Source organism: Eublepharis macularius, chromosome 2 (assembly GCF_028583425.1).
Source record: "Eublepharis macularius isolate TG4126 chromosome 2, MPM_Emac_v1.0, whole genome shotgun sequence".
Taxonomy (NCBI): domain Eukaryota; kingdom Metazoa; phylum Chordata; class Lepidosauria; order Squamata; family Eublepharidae; genus Eublepharis; species Eublepharis macularius.
Genome location: NC_072791.1, coordinates 28,846,506 through 28,864,693, shown reverse-complemented (window position 1 = coordinate 28,864,693; position 18,188 = coordinate 28,846,506). Strand labels below are relative to the sequence as shown.

Here is an 18,188-nt window from a genome sequence, read left to right as displayed (position 1 = left end):
GGTAACTTCTGCCTGTGGTGAACTTTGCCATATTGGTGTGTGGTGTTATATGTTAGGTAAATAATTCTTGACCATTGTGAGTATATATTTGTTTATTGTAATGTAATGGGGTTTCATACTATTGGGATCAGTTGTTGTTTTGAGATCTTTTGATGTGTGTTCAAAGACAGTTTGAATAGCACAATAAACTACAATTGCAATACACAACAAATAGTTTAGGAAAAAAAAATTGGCCTCAAGGTGACATGCAGCCCTGTCCTATGTATGTATTCTTGGAAGTAAATCCTATCAAGGACATGGGTCAGCATACATGAGACTGCAGGCCTAATGAAACATGTGGATGAAATAAAGACTTGTGTATTTAAGTGGCTTTTGAGGTATTACAAGTTTTAAGCTGATCAAAGAGGTGTGGGTTTAAACTGCCCTTCCTATACTAGCTTTTAAATGACTGAATAAAATTGTAGTAGCACACTGAAATGAAAGATAGTGGCAGTGTATATCTAGCAATGCTAACATAAATTCTTGTTTTCCTAGGATTGGAAGAGACTAATTTCAGTAGAACTGTTCTGGGAAATAAACAGTGGGTGAAATACACAGTAGCATGAAACTTTATAAAGATGCTGTAATAATTAAATATCCTAGTTGTATTTGAACTGTTAAGTTTTTTTTGAGAGAATAGACTGTCTGCATCACTGTTTTATAAGGGGATGGCATTGCTATCTTGCCTTGCTTGTAAATTACAGAGGTTTAGGAATTGGAATGACAAGACAGTATAGTAATGCCCAAAGGAGTAGCTGTATCATAGCAGAATAAAACAAGTGTCTAGTTTCAGCTTAAAGATTTGAAGATGATATTCCAGTATAAACATTCATGAGTTAGAGTTCAGTTCATCAGTTACATGAAGTTTCCATCCCAAACTATTGGAGTTCAAGCAACAGAAGTGGGGAGTAGGGAGAAGTTGCAAGGAGAGGCCATTGTAAATCAATCAAATCAAAGAAGAATCTAACATTCAGAGTAGGTGAGAGCCTCTGTCCTGTTCTGCCTATCTACTTTTGGTCGTGATTCTTGCCCCTCTGAATGGAATGATTACTCTTTGGTTTGTGTTTTACACTGACCTCTCTTTAAACTCCCAGTTCTGTTCTTTGAACTCTCAATATATACTTAGATACTTTAGATGGACACTTCACACTTCTGATTAAGTGAGCTCTGACTCACAAAAGCTCATGCTGGATTTTAAAAAAAAAATCTAAAGGTGTTACTGGACTTCTTTTTAGTGTTGTAATGAATAAGTCATGAGTCTTCCCTTATTTGATACCCTCAATTTTGGTAAGTGGACTACAGCTAATCATAGTTTTCTGCATCTGTCTTCCTAATTTGGTTGCCTTATACTTTAATTCCCTATATGCAATGCAATGTACTGGACATCACTAACAACTTACAATGCTTTCCTAAGCAGAGTTACTCCACTCTAAGCCCGTTGATTTCCATGAGCTTAGAGTGGAGTAACTCTGTTTATGATTACATTATTCGTCATATTTCTCACTCTACCTGTGCATGCCCAAACTGTGGTACTCCCCATTACTATGTATGGATGTGAAAGTTGGACAGTGAAGAAAGCGGACAGGAAGAAAATTGATTCATTAGAAATATGGTGCTGGAGAAGAGATTTGGAGATACCATGGACAGCTAAAAAGACAAATAAGTGGGTCCTACATCAAATCAAGCCTGACTTCTCCCTAGAAGCTAAAATTATAAAACTGAGGTTATCATGCTTTGGTGATATCATGAGAAGACAAGTGGAAGGCAGTAAGAAAAGAGGAAGACCTAAATACGAGTGCTTGACTCAATAAAAGAAGCCACATCCTCCAGTTTGCAGGATCCGAGCAAGTCTGTTAAATGATAGGATTTTTGGAAGGTCTTTTATTCATAGACTGTAGGTCGGAGGCAACTTAATGGCACATAACACATACCTATGTGTTATTTCTTTTTGCACTGAATGCACGTGGCTACATTTTGCCTTAATTGGAAGGTGTCTTGCACCTTGATCCAACGCAAATTTCACATGTTTATGTTGATTGAACTCAAGAATAACATAGAACTGCAGCTGTATTGTGGCGTTGGATAACATCGTCCCCATTACAGCTAGCACTAAGGTTCTTTAGTTGTAATATCTAACTTATCATGTGTAATACTTATTGGGAGCAGTATTATAGAACAAATGCATAAATATTACTTATGTATTGATCTAGACATTTCATCAAAGTTGTGTTACTTATTTACGTGGTGGTTGAATTGTGCAAAAATAATATTTTTTTGGAAAAATGACTTTTTTGCCTCCTATGGCTCATCTCACTATAGTCTTTTGGAGTTTCATTGTTTGTTTACTGTAGTATCCTTCCATCCTCCAAAATAATTCTAATTCCTAGAATCCTGGAAAAAAGTATTTATTTCCTGCATTTTAAAAAAGAACAGGCTGTCATGCAGGAAGTTTTTAATAATATAGTTCTTACAGTTCTTCTGAAATTCTAAAGTTGAACTCGCCCATTTCCCAATATTATCAGGGAGAACTCTTCAATTCAAGAGGGTGTGCTCTTTTTTTTTTGAAATTGAGGACCATTTCATATTCTTAGCTTCATTGGGAAATAGGAATTATCTATGTCAAAGTGGATTGAGTAGACTTTTGAGTCTAACTTACAACACTGTTTTAGGATGGAATTATAGTCAGTTTTATTTTTATGGGGTTTGTGTGGTATCTTTGTTTTCAGTATGCAAGTTCCATTCCTTTACATGTTTATTCAAAATCAGTTGGGAGCAGGACAAGGTTCCATGCTAGAGGATCTGCTCTGTATGTAGAAAGTTTCAGGTTCAATTTTTGGCCTTTCTGATTAAAATAATCAAGTGGTGAATGGCATGAAAGTCTGCTGCCAGAGACCCTAGAAAGTCACTGTGAATGTTGATAATACAGACCTTGATAGATGAATGGTGTTGATACAATAGAAGATATCTTGCATGCGTTCTTGTATCCTGGACAGTAAGTTTAAGGATGCCAAGAAGCTTTTTGTTGCTGATCAGCCCTGGTTGAGTGCTTTAAGTTCAGATGTAGAATAGATTCTTACTGTGCCAACACTTAACTTTGCCCTTAGGGCTACAGTTACAACCACTGTTAACTGAAAAGGTACTCTGAGGCTGTTTTCTAGTATTTTTGCCATATGCTGATGCTAGGGAGACTTAGCATTAAGTCCACATGTTAGGTATTGACCTCAGATCTGAGCTTGTTTATACCATCTGCTATCATGAGATGTCAGTTTTGCTTATGATTTTATGTGAAAGTGGGAATTTGCTGGAAATTCATTAGAATACAGTGGAAAGTTTTCTGTATGTAGCTTTTTGTTGTCTTGATAGATATTTGGAAAAAAGTAAAATGATTTGTGAAGGAGGCCTAATGGAAGATTCACTTGATTGTGACCCACTGAGGCCCTTCATGCAGAGTATCTTTCTTTTTCCCTAGAATGAATTCTTGTCCCAAACTTTGCAAGCCACTTTTAGTACTCAGAGACAAGAAGCTGTTCATGATGGAGGGTGCGTGTGGCTAGTATTTGACAAAAACACTTCATCAGTTTTTTTCTCTACAAAATAGCTTAATTAGCAAATAAAAGACACGGAACAGGGTTATATTGTTTTATACTGTTTGCTATAACAAAAATATAAAGTTTGTGGGCATGCTTGTTGCGGAGCAATTTTATGTAGCTCTAGAAAATATCAGGCATTAAATAAGATTTATTAGGATATTATTTAAACTGGTGTATCTTTTCATGCTCTCTGTAGCATGTTTTAGAGATGGAAAAAAACATGATTTCCTGTTACATGAAATAGCTTAAGGGAATTCTCAGACATGTATGCTTCTGCTGAAAAGATGTAACAAAATGATTATTTTGCAGGTTGCAGGATTTTGCATCCTAACTGGCAAACTATGGCTTGTGTTTTCCATGGAATCCTGTTTTACAAGGAAAAAAAGCTTCAAGTGTATCATAGTCTGTTGTGAAAGCAGAAAGAACTAATTAACTTTATGTACTTGAGAGAAGGTAGTAGCCTATAAATTTAGGATTTTCCAACCATCTGTGCATAGCAGCAAATCCTGGTTCACAGTTATGACTGAACTAGTTCTAAAAGTTCTTTGTGATGGAGTATGAATATGTTGTTTGGCTTCGCTAAAATCTGTATATACTGTAACACAGAGAACATGTTAAAGAAAACTTTTGAATTATTGAGGGGCACGCAATGTAGCACAAAAAGTTCAGGGGTGGCTGACCATGTTATATTTCAGCATCTGTTCCAAATTCCTTCTCCCCCTCCTTCCAGTTCTGTCACTGTGCTACTGTTCTTTGCCTTCATAGGTGTAAAGTGAGCTTGAATGGGGAGCTACCATTAGCGATGCTAGTTTTGTCCAGTTCCGTTGTATCCAAGTTTTATGCAAGTGTGGTCAAAAAGTAAATGTTGTAGCTTTGGGGGAACAAATCATGAGGGTGAATGCCTCACCCACAAAAGCAGTCCTGTCTGTTAAGTTTGGATGTGGGTACTCTTGTTCAAAGTCCTCATTATTCACTAGGTAAGAATAAGGCTCCACAAATGCAATTGCTGGGTTGCTTTTGGCAACCAGGAGTCAGTCTCTTTTCCTCACAGCTGCATATGTGGATGAGTTTAGAGTAAGAAACCCGTTCTTTGAGTTCTTTGCCAAACAAAATTCAGAGAGCACAACATGGTAACCCACTTAATTTGGGTGAGGCAACCTCTTTTACTAACCTGTCTGTACTTCACAGGACTTGGGATAGGGTCAATAATCACCAATAATGGCAGGCTACCAAAGACCTCCAGAATATATAGCCCCATGCTAATAACAGTATAGGTATATTATATCTTCACAGAGAGAGGCCATCTGATCTCTGAAGAACTTTGACATTTGAAATAATAGGTTTAAGCTAGTTGTAGTCCTTAAGCATTAAAAAGGTGTATTTATGGTTCTTCAACTTCTATTCTGCTTAGTAAAGTGTTTATTTACTTAATTTATACCCCATTATTCTTCCCTGTGGGGACCCAAAGTGACTTGCAGCATTTCTCCCTTCTCTGTTTTATCCTCAAAGAAGCCCTGCTAAGTAGGCCAGGCAGAGAGTGTGTGACTTGTCCAACATCACCCAACAAGCTTCCATGGCAGAGTTGGGATTTGAACTTGAATATCTCTAATTCTAGACTAACACTCTAACCGCTATACCACACTGGCTTCCGAGAGTTGGCTAGCTGTCTAGTGCTGTCAGCTTAGAAGGGAGTACTGCCCACTGTTTTGATGCATATGGTCACTCTGAGATGGACAACTTTGAAATATAGCATGCTGAAAGTTTAATTTTAGCATATTACACAGATGTAGGAATGATAGGAGCAGTAGAATGTGGAAACACAGATCTTCAGGCTTATGGTGCTAAATGTGATTTACAACTGCTTATAATAATAGTAGCAATAGTAATAATAACTGTTTATATACCACTTTTCTAGATAGTTTAGTGTCCCACTCAGAGCAGTCAATAAGGTCAGTGTTATCATTATCCCCACAATAGCTGGGGAGCTGGGATTGAGAGGATTGGTTTACCCAAGGCCACTTGCTGAGCTCATGGCAGGATGCTGATTTTGCAGCCTGACAACACTATGCTACAGCAGCGCTCAGACTTGACAATCCCTTAGGCCTGCTCCGCTTTCATGCACTATTTATCCAGTGTGCTAAAGCAGCTCTGTAGAGATGTTGATTTGGGATAGAGGAACAAGTAATGTTACTGTTAGGAATGGTGTATGCATTTTCAAAATAATTTAGGGTATTTCTGTTAAAACTATTATCAGCACAGGTATGCACCTGTGGCTGGCATTAATTACAATCAAGATTGTGTCTCTTTAATTGAATTTCCTCAGAAGTGGGCGTGGGGTAGAAGGAGGAAGTGCTCATTCTGGAGGCCACCTTATGATTTTCTTACCTGCTGTTAACAGGGAAGCTAATGCTATATCTGTGCTGACTAAAAACAAATCTAATCTTCTTACAGACTTCATAGCCAGGAGTACTATCTTTCTCTAGGCTTAAGGGCTGGTAGTTCTCTTTGGACAGTGAAAGTGGCTTTTCTAAATATTTATAACTAAAGCTGCACCCTTGTGTGTATCTGAGAATATTTATTAAACCATTTCTATCCCTTCTTCCCAAAGTGGCTTTCAAAATACCAGAAGGGTACATATGACTGGGGGGGGGCACCCAAGGAATACATGAAAATATTTTTTGGGTTGGTCCTAGATTATCTGGATAGTTCATATGAAGCTCATCCAAGAGCAGAGAGCTCCATGGTTCTTGCTAAAAGGCTCATGCCTCTGGTCACACCTAAGAGTGTGCAGGCCCAGAAAGGTTCAGTTTTCGGAAATTTCACTTCGGAAATTCCAAAGTGGGACAAAGAATCAGAAATAAGCGATTTCTGAAGTGGCAAGCGACTTCAGAAACCTCTTATTGCCCTGCTTCGATAAGCTCCGTGAAGATTTGGAGCACACCAAAACTTCCTGCCCCACTGCTTATCTCACCTGATGGGACGGGGGTTCTCTCCCCCTCCCATCAGGTAAAATAAGTGGTAGCAGGACTTCCCATGGTTCAGCTGGTCCACGAGGGGAAGGGGATCACCCTCCATGGGCCAGCTGAAGTTTTAAATGGCCTTTTCTGCGCGTCAGCTGGCTGTGGGGGAATCCCCCCTTGGGCCAGCTGAAGTTTAAAGGGCCTTTTCTGTGCTTCTGATGGGGGGGATCCCCCTGTGGGCCAGAAAGGGCCGGAAATGGCTGTTTCCCTGCCGTGCAAGTATCATGGAAAGGGTTCTTTAAATTCCAGCTTGCCTGCAGGGGATCCCTCTCCCTCGCAGGCCAGCTGAAGCACAGAAAGGGCCCTTTAAACCCCAACTAGCCAGCGGGGGATCCTTCTCTGTCGGTCAGCTGGAGCCAGCCGGGGTTTGAAAGTGACCTGGATCACTTAATGAAGCTTTGATTCGGAAATCCCAAATCTTTACAAATCGAGTCGAATTTGGGTATTTTTCTAAATCAGAAACTCGAATCGCATACCCCTGGTCACACCTAGACTTAGATACTCACAAGCAGTTGAGAGATTTTATTAAGCTGCTGCAGGTAAGAAGCTCCTGTATTCCTCCGTGGTAGTAGTGATGATTGGATTGACTTCTGAGTAACCATGCATAGAACTGGATTGTCAGTCTACTTCATTACATTTAGTGATGATAGAGCACACAATTTGATTGCTATAAATCCAGCATCATACATTTCTAGTGTGTTAAGTAAACTAGAAGAAATCCATTCTTACCATGTTTTAACCTTCATAATTATGAGGTTGACCGGGTTGTGGTTAAGGGGTAGGTAAGCCATTTAAGTGAGTGTGTCCACAGACTTTATAACATGGTTAATAGCTCCCCATCCCCTCTGTTTTTGTAAAGTTGCCTGCATAATGATTATATATTCCATGCATCTGAAGTGAGGTCTAGCTCATGAAATGATGGAAAAAACTGCTTTCAAAGCTGTCACAAGACTGATATTTATCTTTACTCTAACAGACTAGTATGATGGTTTCTTTGGAATTGAACTTTTTAATGTCTGTGTTTCTTAGACTGCAACAAACTGATGTTATGACTGAAGTGGGATTTTTTGTAATATTTCTGTCTTTACCTTTATTAGTCCAGTTACAACCCAGGGATCACAACAGACGCAGCAGCCGCAGAAGCATTATGGCATTACCTCACCTATCAGTTTAGCTGCCCCCAAGGAGAGTGACTGTGTACTTACTCAGAAATTAATTGAAACCCTAAGACCTTTTGGTGTCTTTGAAGAGGAGGAAGAACTGCAACGCAGGTGAGCCTAGTACATTCTATTTGATGATCTATGAAGTGATGAAAATCAGTGTCAAGAGTTGTTGAAAGGTGTGAGATGTTGACTAGTTTTCAGATTGTTTCTAGAGCCTTATCATTGAAAGCTGACAGTTCTGTCCATTAGCTCAGTACTTAAGTTACACACAAACGTAGGTTTCCATAACTTCTACTGTTCATACTTCTGATTATTGTTGTGAGGATGTAATTAATCTTGCCATGATCATGTACCAAGTCACACTGGCATCCAGGTATTACATAGGAAAGGCACATTATGTGGCCAGCCTTGACCCATAAAACATGAGAATTGACTCCTGAATTATATTGACTTGACAAGAATAGAGTGATAGGTATCTGTTGGTTTGAGCTCTGGAAGGAATTGGGTGGAGTGAGTGGGCATCGAAAGATTATACATTGATTTGGTTTGCTGAATTTCACCCAAGAGCTCTCACTGTATTCAGTGGGTTAGATTCAGTCTCCAGTGAGCAGAAGGGATTTCCACGTGGGGAGGGGTGATTTCGGCTGATTCCTCCCCTTCCTATTTCCAAATGTCTTGATTTTCAGATGTGGAGAGATTGCAGCAACATAGGTCCACTTGCAGTTCTTTGGCTCCATCTTATAAAAATGTTTTTGATTTGGAAGTATATAAATGTTTAGCAGTATGTTGAGGATTTGCCCTGATTCTTTCTTGTTTACCTATAGTAAAGGAAGGGTTTTAAAAAATCTGTATCTGGACTTCAAATTTGGTGAGTTATGGGAAGACAGAATGCCAATTAAAGTCACTTTTATGAGTAGACTGTGTTGGGCTTTCCTTTCCAGAAGGAGAGAGAAGGAAGCCCTAGCACTCTGGAATTTCCAGTTTCCTATGATGTGGCAATTCCTTTAGTAGTTTGTGTGTGCCTGTAACTGTTGCTTCTATCGCCACAATGGTTGTGTGGCTAGAAGCATTGTCATCACTGCCTTCTGGTCTCTAGTACTTGCTGAAATAAGCATACCTCAATTGTAAAAGTGAGCGCCAAGCATTTCATAAGTAACACCCCCCCCCCGATGATCTCTTGCATTGTGGCTTGAGAACTAGGGGTAACTTGGGGAGAGTAGTTCGTTGTGGGACCTTGTGTAGCTCATCACATATGCTTTGGAGGAAGGAGTGCTAATGTTTAAGTCATCCCTGTGCCTAAACAGTTTATATCCTACTATATAAAAGGCAAGCTATATTGGTGGCGACTCATGTTTTATCCTCGTGCGGGCGCATTACCGATGACTCTGGCCTTGAGGCCACTGCAAAGCACCCACTTGCCCCTGGGAGGGGGCCCACCAAATTGACTGCCTAAGCACTCCTCCCCGGGCCTCCTCTCAGTGCCCTCCTGCTCTGGCCTCCAGGCCACTGTGAAGAGCCCGCTTGCCATCGGAAGGGGGCCCAACGAATCAGTTTTCTAGAGCCAGTTGTATTGTTTCACACAACGGGTATTGTTTCTAGCTCATTTATAACATTTATATCTCACCTTTCTGTCCAACTAGCACCAAAGCAGCTAACAATTAAAACAAGGATAATAAAAAACATCCTAAAGCCAGGGCTAAAAATAAACAAGACAGCAGTTAAAATATAAGGTGTGAGGGAGGGATAATTGGGGGACCACCAGACAAAACAAAACAATTTTCACCAGCTGGCAGAAGACAATCAAGCAGCAATTAGGTGATAACGATGGTCTGCATGCTGTGAAGAACTTCACCTGCTCACTTCCTTTCATCAACTTGCTATTAAAGGAACTGGCCAGACCATTTTTTTCCTGACTAATTTGCAACCACTTCACAGGGATGTGATGAGAATCAAAGGAGAAAGTTTCTGTATTTGCTACTCTGAGGTGTCCAAACTTGTTAAGTGCTTTGGGGATTATCTTTAATAAACTAACAGTGCAATCCTATGAAGAATTACTCCAGTCTCAGACCGTTGACTTCAGTGGGCTTAGTCTGGAGTAAGTCTGCATAGGATTGTACTGTACATCATTTTCCAATACCTGTATATAATATCATGTTATAGACGTTTAAATTCCCTTGGTGTACTTCCTAGTTTGGTGTAATTGTGTATGTAATCTGCTTTATCAATAGAATTCTAATTTTGGGGAAACTAAATAACCTCGTAAAGGAGTGGATACGGGAAATCAGTGAAATTAAGGTATGAATGTCTTTATGTAGATAAGAAAGTGGTTTCTTGAGTTAAATGAATGTAATACATTCTGTTTAAGTTACATGCTAAGACTACTAAATTTGCTTGCACCAGTGGAAGAAATTTTTTTTGTTTTTGATTCTATAACTTTCTTTGTTATGAAAGCATTCTCAGAAATTAAGGAAATCAGATCAGAGATTGTAATTAAAACCACCATAGTGTCATAGAGGATATGGTTGGCTGAGCATGATGAGCTGATTTCTGCCATACCAAGCACGAGCCCTTTACGGTTTCTTTAGATAAACTAATAGAATGATGTTGCCCATGGTTGGAGTTGTAACTGCAGATCTCTGGTTGAGTAGCAGATTTGTATGATTATTTAGCAATAGCTGGATAACTATCCTTACTGTTTATCAATATCCCATGACTGATGAAGGTTCTCATATATGACTGAAAGCTAGTTAACATTGGCGTGATGTGCTTCAGTGTGTCATTGACCTTGCATTGCTTATAAAAGTTCAATCTGTTTCTTCCTTAGAATCTTCCACAGTCTGTAATAGAAAATGTTGGAGGGAAAATTTTCACATTTGGATCGTATAGATTAGGTGTGCACACAAAAGGTAATGTGCTTGGTGTGTGTGTATGAGAGAGAATATATTTTAAACACTACTCTTATAAAACTTGTTTGCTACTTTAGTGTTTTGTGCGTAGCCTGTGTGGGAGGCAGTATAAAAATTGCAGTAAAGGATGCTGAAAAATGTTGCTGTTGCAAATGAAAGAAATCACCTGTGTGCACCAAAGCTTTTTGTCTGCAGACGTGATTAGATAAAGATGGTGGCTGGAGGCTACATCCCTAACCCTAGCAGCAGCTACGTTCTAAATCTAGCCAAATCTTTCCACTGATGTAATGGCAAGTTCATCTACATTATGCTATGACTGTATACAGAACTATTGCTTTATGACTAATCTTTCATGAAATGCAGTATGCAGGTAATGTGGTGTAACAGGCTTATGTCTGGCGCAGTATAAGGGTCTCATGTCAAGACGAGCATTCTTCATCATCATTGGCTAGTTCTTGAAATTAATTCATGAGCAAGCCAGTGGTTAGATCCATGACCAAAAGGCACTCATGGGTCTTTCCACTTGTGCCTTCATGCAGCATCCTCTTGAGACCTCTGAGAAGATTATATTTCCAAATGCATTGCCATAGAATGACTGCCACATTATGGTGGGAGTCAGTCTACTACGCGGAGGTGACATAAGAGAAAATGGCCAAGACAGCTTTTTGTCTGGCATGCTTTGTCTCCCTTGTTCATGTTTAGCATAGTGCTGCAGCTTGCAGAGAGCTGTTGCAAATGTCTTAGATCTAAATACAATGAGATGTCTCTAAATCAGTGCTCTCATGAGGTCTTGAGAATCTCAGATCTGTTTTGCAACTTCGCCTTTCTGGTGCTTCAGTTTTGCATTCTGGAGACTCTGAAGTCTAGTCCACAGTAAAATGGCTCTACTGATTAGTGCCAAGTTGTTAATTCTGCCTAGCTCCTACACATTAGTTCATCATTGTGTGTGTGTGTGTGTGTGTGTGTGTGTGTGTGTGTGTGCGCGTGTGCGCACACACACCAGTCATTAAGTGATGGTTAACCTTAATAATAAAACACAAAACAGAAGGTTCCAGTGTAGTTGACTATAAAACATTTTAATTTATCAACTTCAAAGAACTTTCAGTTTTCTGACATTTTTCCATGTCACGCTGTACTTAACCATTTTTATCTAGTTTGCTTTAGAAGCAGAATAAAAGTCAAAATTTGGCATGGCCATCATTCATAAAAAGTATCCTTGCAAAATGAAAATTATATCCTGGCTTAAACTGATGGTTGTATTAACTGATTCTTAATAGTTGCATTGCTGTTGCTAATTGAAAATTTGTGGACTTTGATGTAAAAGTTATTAAACCACACTCATATGTTCAGTATGATTAATATTGTTATAAAGCTGGCTAGATGCCGGATTTTTAAAAAGTTTGTAAATTGCCATTGCACCATTACAAGCTTTTGTTGGTATAAATGCAGGAGCTAATAAGCGTTTTTCCGTGTTTGTTTTTAGGTGCCGATATTGATGCATTGTGTGTGGCACCAAGGCACGTAGACCGGAGTGACTTCTTCACCTCATTTTATGAAAAACTCAAACTGCAGGAAGAAGTAAAAGACTTACGGGTAAGGGGGAGGTGCTTTTAGACCTAGTAAAAAGTATATGAAGAATGTAAGTCCCCAAACAATGATAATGCTGAAAGCTGTCTTGATTACAGTTTTTTTTAAAAAAAATAAATGTTAGTTCTGAAGCCAATGAAAGCTTGTCATAGTATATTTTACTATACTGAAATTTGTGTCCTTTTGTAATGGCTTACTACTATAAATGATGTAAATCAGGACTGGAGACCAAATAAGACATCTAATCCAGTCGGGTGAAGATTTGAGGTTTGTAAGTACACCGTATATAAGTCTCTTTCATATCAAAACATTTGTTTTTCAGGCTGTTGAAGAAGCATTTGTTCCTGTCATCAAACTGTGTTTTGATGGAATAGAGGTAAGAGTTTAAGCTTGCTTTTGCACTATTGCATGTTATTTGTTCTCCAGATGACAGAAGAAACATTTGCTCACATAGGGTTAGTTTGCACTTGAGGGCCATCCCATAGAAATATATGGGGTCGTACTAGTAACTTTTCATTTGAGTGAAGTCGTCTCCACCTAAGAGCTACGACTGTAGACACTTCCATTTGCTTTATTGTACTACTTTGCTGCCCTGCAGTAACATTCTCAGGTCATACAAAGAGCTAATTAATATGAACTGCTAGCTCTTTATCAATGATCGTCCAGGTCATCAAAGAGGGTGCATATGCTGCATAGTTGTATGTGTCTAAATTTACTCTTTTACGAGAACAGTAGGGAGGAACCTCTCCCTATGCATTCTGAGAGAACCACTGTTGCCCTTGAAGCACTATTTGTATCTGCAATAAACTATAGGAAGTTGCTTGATTGTATTTATGCAACTGCATAGTTTGTGTTTGCTGCATAATGTTTTTCCAAGAACCGAAGTTATCTGGTGTACCAAGGACTGTACTGGGGTTGCGGGGGGAGGGGGGAGTGAGGCATCTGGAGACAAAAGCGCATGAGTACTGGGCTCTTCAGGCAAGGTGAGCACAGTTCAGCTTCAGTGATTGTCTAAGCCCATGGGATTTGAACTAAAGTTGTCTTTGCTTAGGACGGGATTTTCACTATCACTATATATCTTCTGCTATTTTAGAGGGTCCCTTGACACCTTGGATCAGCATTTTGGGGAGATAGCTGCCGCTGGACAAGGGAACAAAATCTGGCAGCACAGGATGGAGCCTGCTAATGTACAGCTACTAAATGTACTTGCAAGGAAGGTCCTTGCCATCAGAGCCATAACATCTACATGATATTAGGCTACTACAGATTAACACAATCCAGTTTAGACTGTTAGATTAATCTGTTGTCGCCTAATATCATATGGATGGTGTGGCATTGGTATATGTAATAGCTGCACAAATAATTCTATGTCCACTGGAGTGTTTCTGCTAATGAATCAGTTTTCCTCCCATGGAGTATAGTTTACTCACCTCCATTTTCCCACTGCAGCCCAAAATGCTGCTCCTGGGGGACAAGAGGGTCTGAGGCACAACTCTATGGAGCCATCTGTGCAGAACTCATCAAAATTTATTGTGTTCTTTGTGAACTTTAGTGAACTTCACACACACACACACACACATGCTCATCAAAGTACTGAAAATTAAGTTATTTGGAAGCTACTGCAAGTGCAGACCTGTGTTGGACATGGAGTATTATCTATAGGATTTCTTCCCTTTTAAACTTGCAAATTATTACAATAACTCAGGCTTGTATCCTATGTCATAAATCTGACCATGACAGTAAAAATAGTTGTTCATATATAAAAAGAGGAATTGTTCCAAACAGACTACAGTGGGTTCATAGACTAGCAGTGCTTAGCCTGGAGTAACTCTTTTTAGGATTGTACTGTTAACTTTCATAATTTGATAGTGAGAACTTCCTTTCTTTCTTTGTGTTTTCTTGGTTAGATTGATATCTTGTTTGCCCGACTAGCACTGCAAACTATTCCTGAAGACCTAGACCTTCGAGATGATAGTCTACTAAAAAATCTAGACATTAGATGCATACGAAGTCTTAATGGTATGTGTATTATAATTCCCCCGGGGACCGTGTGTTATTGGAAGGGAGATTTTTTTAAAATTCAAGCAGATATTTGTTTAACCTTTCAGTACAGGTAAAATTTGAGATTTAGATGGTTAGGCTGCAATGCTGTTTACTTTGCTAACATAGATGCAGAGGAGTTAGCCGTGTTAGTCTGTGGTAGTAAAATCAAAACGAGTCCAGTAGCACCTTTAAAACTAACCAATTTTATTGTAGCATAAGCTTTCGAGAATCAAGTTCTCTTCGTCAGATGCCTGATACAGAGACTGGTCCCTAATTGCCTCTTCTCTCTCCTGCTCTTCTGTATTTGACCAGTCTCTGTATCAGGCATCTGACGAAGAGAACTTGATTCTCGAAAGCTTATGCTACAATAAAATTGGTTAGTCTTAAAGGTGCTACTGGACTCTTTTTGATTTTACTTTGCTAACATTTAGCGTAAGGAAGATCTAACTGACCTTCCTTTCTTAGGACACTACTTATTATGAAAAGGCTATTTAGCATTAAGACCTGAAGTATAGGACAGATTAAAGATCAATTTACCAAGTCTTATCAAATGCTGTGTGCAAATATATTCATTCATCCCTTAATAGACGAGCATACATGTTACTCCATGTGATTACATCTTAGTGTCACACAGTTATAAAATACTGCAGCTTGCTGTTCTTAAGTCAGGTGCATTGTTTATTTAATCAGTATATTATTCCAGAAAACTTAAGGCAACTTGCAATAATTGTACCTGAAATGGGCAGCAAGCTGGGGTATCATAAGCAAACAAAGTATCATATGTTAGAACAGTGGCATTCACTACATGGTTCACAGAGAACCAGATTCACAATTGCCATCAAACCAGAGATCCACATAAATATAACCTTTTCGATTTCCAGAGTGCCCCTGAGCATGTAGAGGTGTTTCTCCTCACCTGTGTAGAAGCTATATACTTTTTACATCCCCTGCTGCCTTCTTGCTCTTTCACTGATATGAGGCTCGCAGGTTAGGTGGGGCAAGATGGCTAAGGCTATTTTGCTTCATGCCAGGGCAAGAAGGCAGCAAGGAAAGTAAAAGGGTGCTGAAGCTTACTGCTGCAAAAGCCTCCTTGCCTATCTTCACCCTGGAGTATACCAGCTCAGGTGAGAGTGTGAGCTTTCCAGGGCATGCAGAAGACAAGAAATAGTAGTAAAAACATTACCGCTCCACTGGGGTATACTTTTCCCAGGCAACTGCCATGGTGATGGTGTTTTGACTTGCTCTTCTCCATGGCCATTCTCTTGAAAAAGGATTTTGAAGTACAGAAGGAAGTCGCACAGCTCTCAGAATCAAATGTTGCTGATTAATTAAGTCCAATGGGGTGAACAACAAATTATGGTACAATATTCCATTTCAGATTCATAGCTGATGAAAACAAAGTAATAAATGCCCAGGCGCTCTATCAACTCTTAAAAGAGCCCCGTGGCACAGAGTGGTAAGCAGCAGTACTGCAGCCCAAGCTCTGCTCATGACCTGAGTTTGATCCTGGAGGAAGCCGGGTTCAGGTAGCCAGCTCAAGGTTGACTCGGCCTTCCATCCTTCCAAGGTTGATAAAATGAGTACCCAGTTTCCTGGGGTAAAATGTAGATGACTGGGGAAGGCAATGGCAAACAACCCCGTAACAAAGAGTCTGCCAAGAAAACATTGTGATGCAATATCCCCCCATGGGTCAGTAATGACTTGGTGCTTGCAGAGGGGACTACCTTTACCGTAAGATACGTCTTTTGTTTCCTCTAGGTTGCAGGGTAACCGATGAAATTCTCCATCTAGTACCAAACATTGACAATTTCAGGTTAACACTGAGAGCTATCAAACTGTGGGCCAAACGTAAGTTGAATTTCCCAAAACTGATTTTTTGAAACGATTTTTTCTAGCCGCCTGAAAATGACTAAAATTGTCTGTCTCTCTTTTTCCTCTGCAACAACAGGGCACAACATCTATTCCAATATACTAGGTTTCCTTGGTGGAGTTTCCTGGGCTATGCTAGTAGCAAGAACATGCCAGCTTTATCCAAATGCAATAGCATCAACTCTTGTACATAAATTTTTCTTGGTATTTTCTAAATGGTATGTCTCTTTAAATTACACTAAAATAAAATTTCTTATAGACCCCGTTTTTAGTGGTGTTTCTATGGCATTCCTTCAGATGGTATCAGGTTGAGAGGTGTACTCAAAGGAGTATTAATAGTCCTTGCAGAGTAGTAAGACACTGGCAGATGTCAAGTCTTGTTTCATAGCCTTCAGTACAAAGCTTTCACTGAGATTGTGAGGCATACAAAAATGTTGCCACTGGCCTATAGTGTACCTCGTAGCTGTGATCCCTTGGTCTCCAGCTCATTCCATTTTAGGGCAACATCAACTTGGCAGAGCATGCTGCTAAAAGTGAATCTGGACTGAATGTGAATACAGCATGCATACTTCTTCTAGGAGGTTGGCACAATAGAGTGGGGAATCTTTTAAGGAGAACTAACAGGCAACAGGAGTTGCTTACTATTGCTTGATACTGTTTTTTAAATGAAAAACACCGAGATGCCCAAAAAGATAGTCATGCTGCCATCAGTCTTGTGTAATTGGAAGTATTTTAATAGTAAAACATCCATTTTGAAGATGATGTGCTGCCATAAGATGATGTACTGGATTGAAAGGAACAAACTCAATTAATTAATAAGGAAGTAGGTATATATAGCTTTCCATTAGAACAGAAGCTTCATCTGGTGCTGCATCAGGTATAAAAAATGAAGATTCACGTTCAAACATGCTTGCTTGTCATAAATAAGTGCTTTTCTTACTCAGTGCTACAATCTCTCTAAACAGGGAATGGCCAAATCCAGTGCTATTGAAACAGCCAGAAGAATGCAATCTTAATTTGCCTGTATGGGACCCAAGGGTTAGTGTATTATTTTTTCCCCTATAAGTTCGCATTGTAAAATAAAAGCAAATTGCTTAAACCCCAGAAAAAACCTACCTTTGTTTCAGGCTCAAGTACTGGCTAGTGTTACAGTGCTTCTAGCTAGAACTGTTCTACAAACTGTAGAATGCAACTTATGCCCAGGTTATACTTGAAGAGTGCTTTTAGTTTAATATCAAAGCTTGCTTTAAAAGTTCACAAAACATGGTGTATTAATCTAGAAATACTGCAGCTTTGACATAGACCGTACAAGGCATTTCACCTGGTGACTTCTTTGAAATCTTTGTTCAGTAATGCAACTAGAAAGATGGTTCGAAGTTGAGCCATGCTGTATGTTTCATTTATGCCACACGTGACTTGTGGGCAGTAGCCTTTTACCATGGATGGCAATTGGTGGATTTTGTATCCTTCTTTTCGACTTGGTGATCTCCCTTCCACATACTTAACCAGGTCTGCATCTCTTTAGTCTCACTAATGCTGTATGATTAGGTGCTCGTAAATGATCCATTCGGTTTGTACTATATAAGAGGTATATTTTTAAAAAAGGGAAACAATTTGTCCTCCTTATTGGATACGGCTATCACAGTAATGTTCTGGGCTTCCTGAAACCCAGCTGGATATAAAGATTTGTGACTGCAGAGTACTTGGAATAATCGAAGCTTCCTGGCTGCCTAATGCAGACAAATTTGGTGTATATGAAGTCTGTACCTTTTTGATTCATTAGACAGCACAATTTAATAAAAGCCCAAATCAAAATGTTATAGTTGATTCCCTTCATGTCAGCTTGTTATCCGTAACACATAAGTAGAATGTTATAGAAACCCTTTGTATGCTAGTAGCTAAGCAAAACCGTGTAAGGCAGTAGCAGGGATGCAACCTTATAAAAATGCTACTTTAATAGTATTGACATGC

General features: G+C 39.4%; 1 protein-coding gene across 1 annotated transcript in view; it reads left to right on the top strand.

Annotated features, from left to right (window-relative positions):
• The window catches only part of PAPOLA (poly(A) polymerase alpha), a 40,956-nt gene that overhangs the window by 1,929 nt on the left and 20,839 nt on the right, over window positions 1-18,188 (top strand). The window contains exons 2-10 of the mRNA XM_054970645.1: window positions 7,747-7,920; window positions 10,041-10,107; window positions 10,637-10,718; window positions 12,202-12,311; window positions 12,628-12,681; window positions 14,213-14,324; window positions 16,107-16,196; window positions 16,297-16,435; window positions 17,183-17,255. Of these exons, the coding sequence (XP_054826620.1) occupies window positions 7,747-7,920; window positions 10,041-10,107; window positions 10,637-10,718; window positions 12,202-12,311; window positions 12,628-12,681; window positions 14,213-14,324; window positions 16,107-16,196; window positions 16,297-16,435; window positions 17,183-17,255 (901 nt within the window). The remainder of the gene's footprint in view (window positions 1-7,746; window positions 7,921-10,040; window positions 10,108-10,636; window positions 10,719-12,201; window positions 12,312-12,627; window positions 12,682-14,212; window positions 14,325-16,106; window positions 16,197-16,296; window positions 16,436-17,182; window positions 17,256-18,188) is intronic.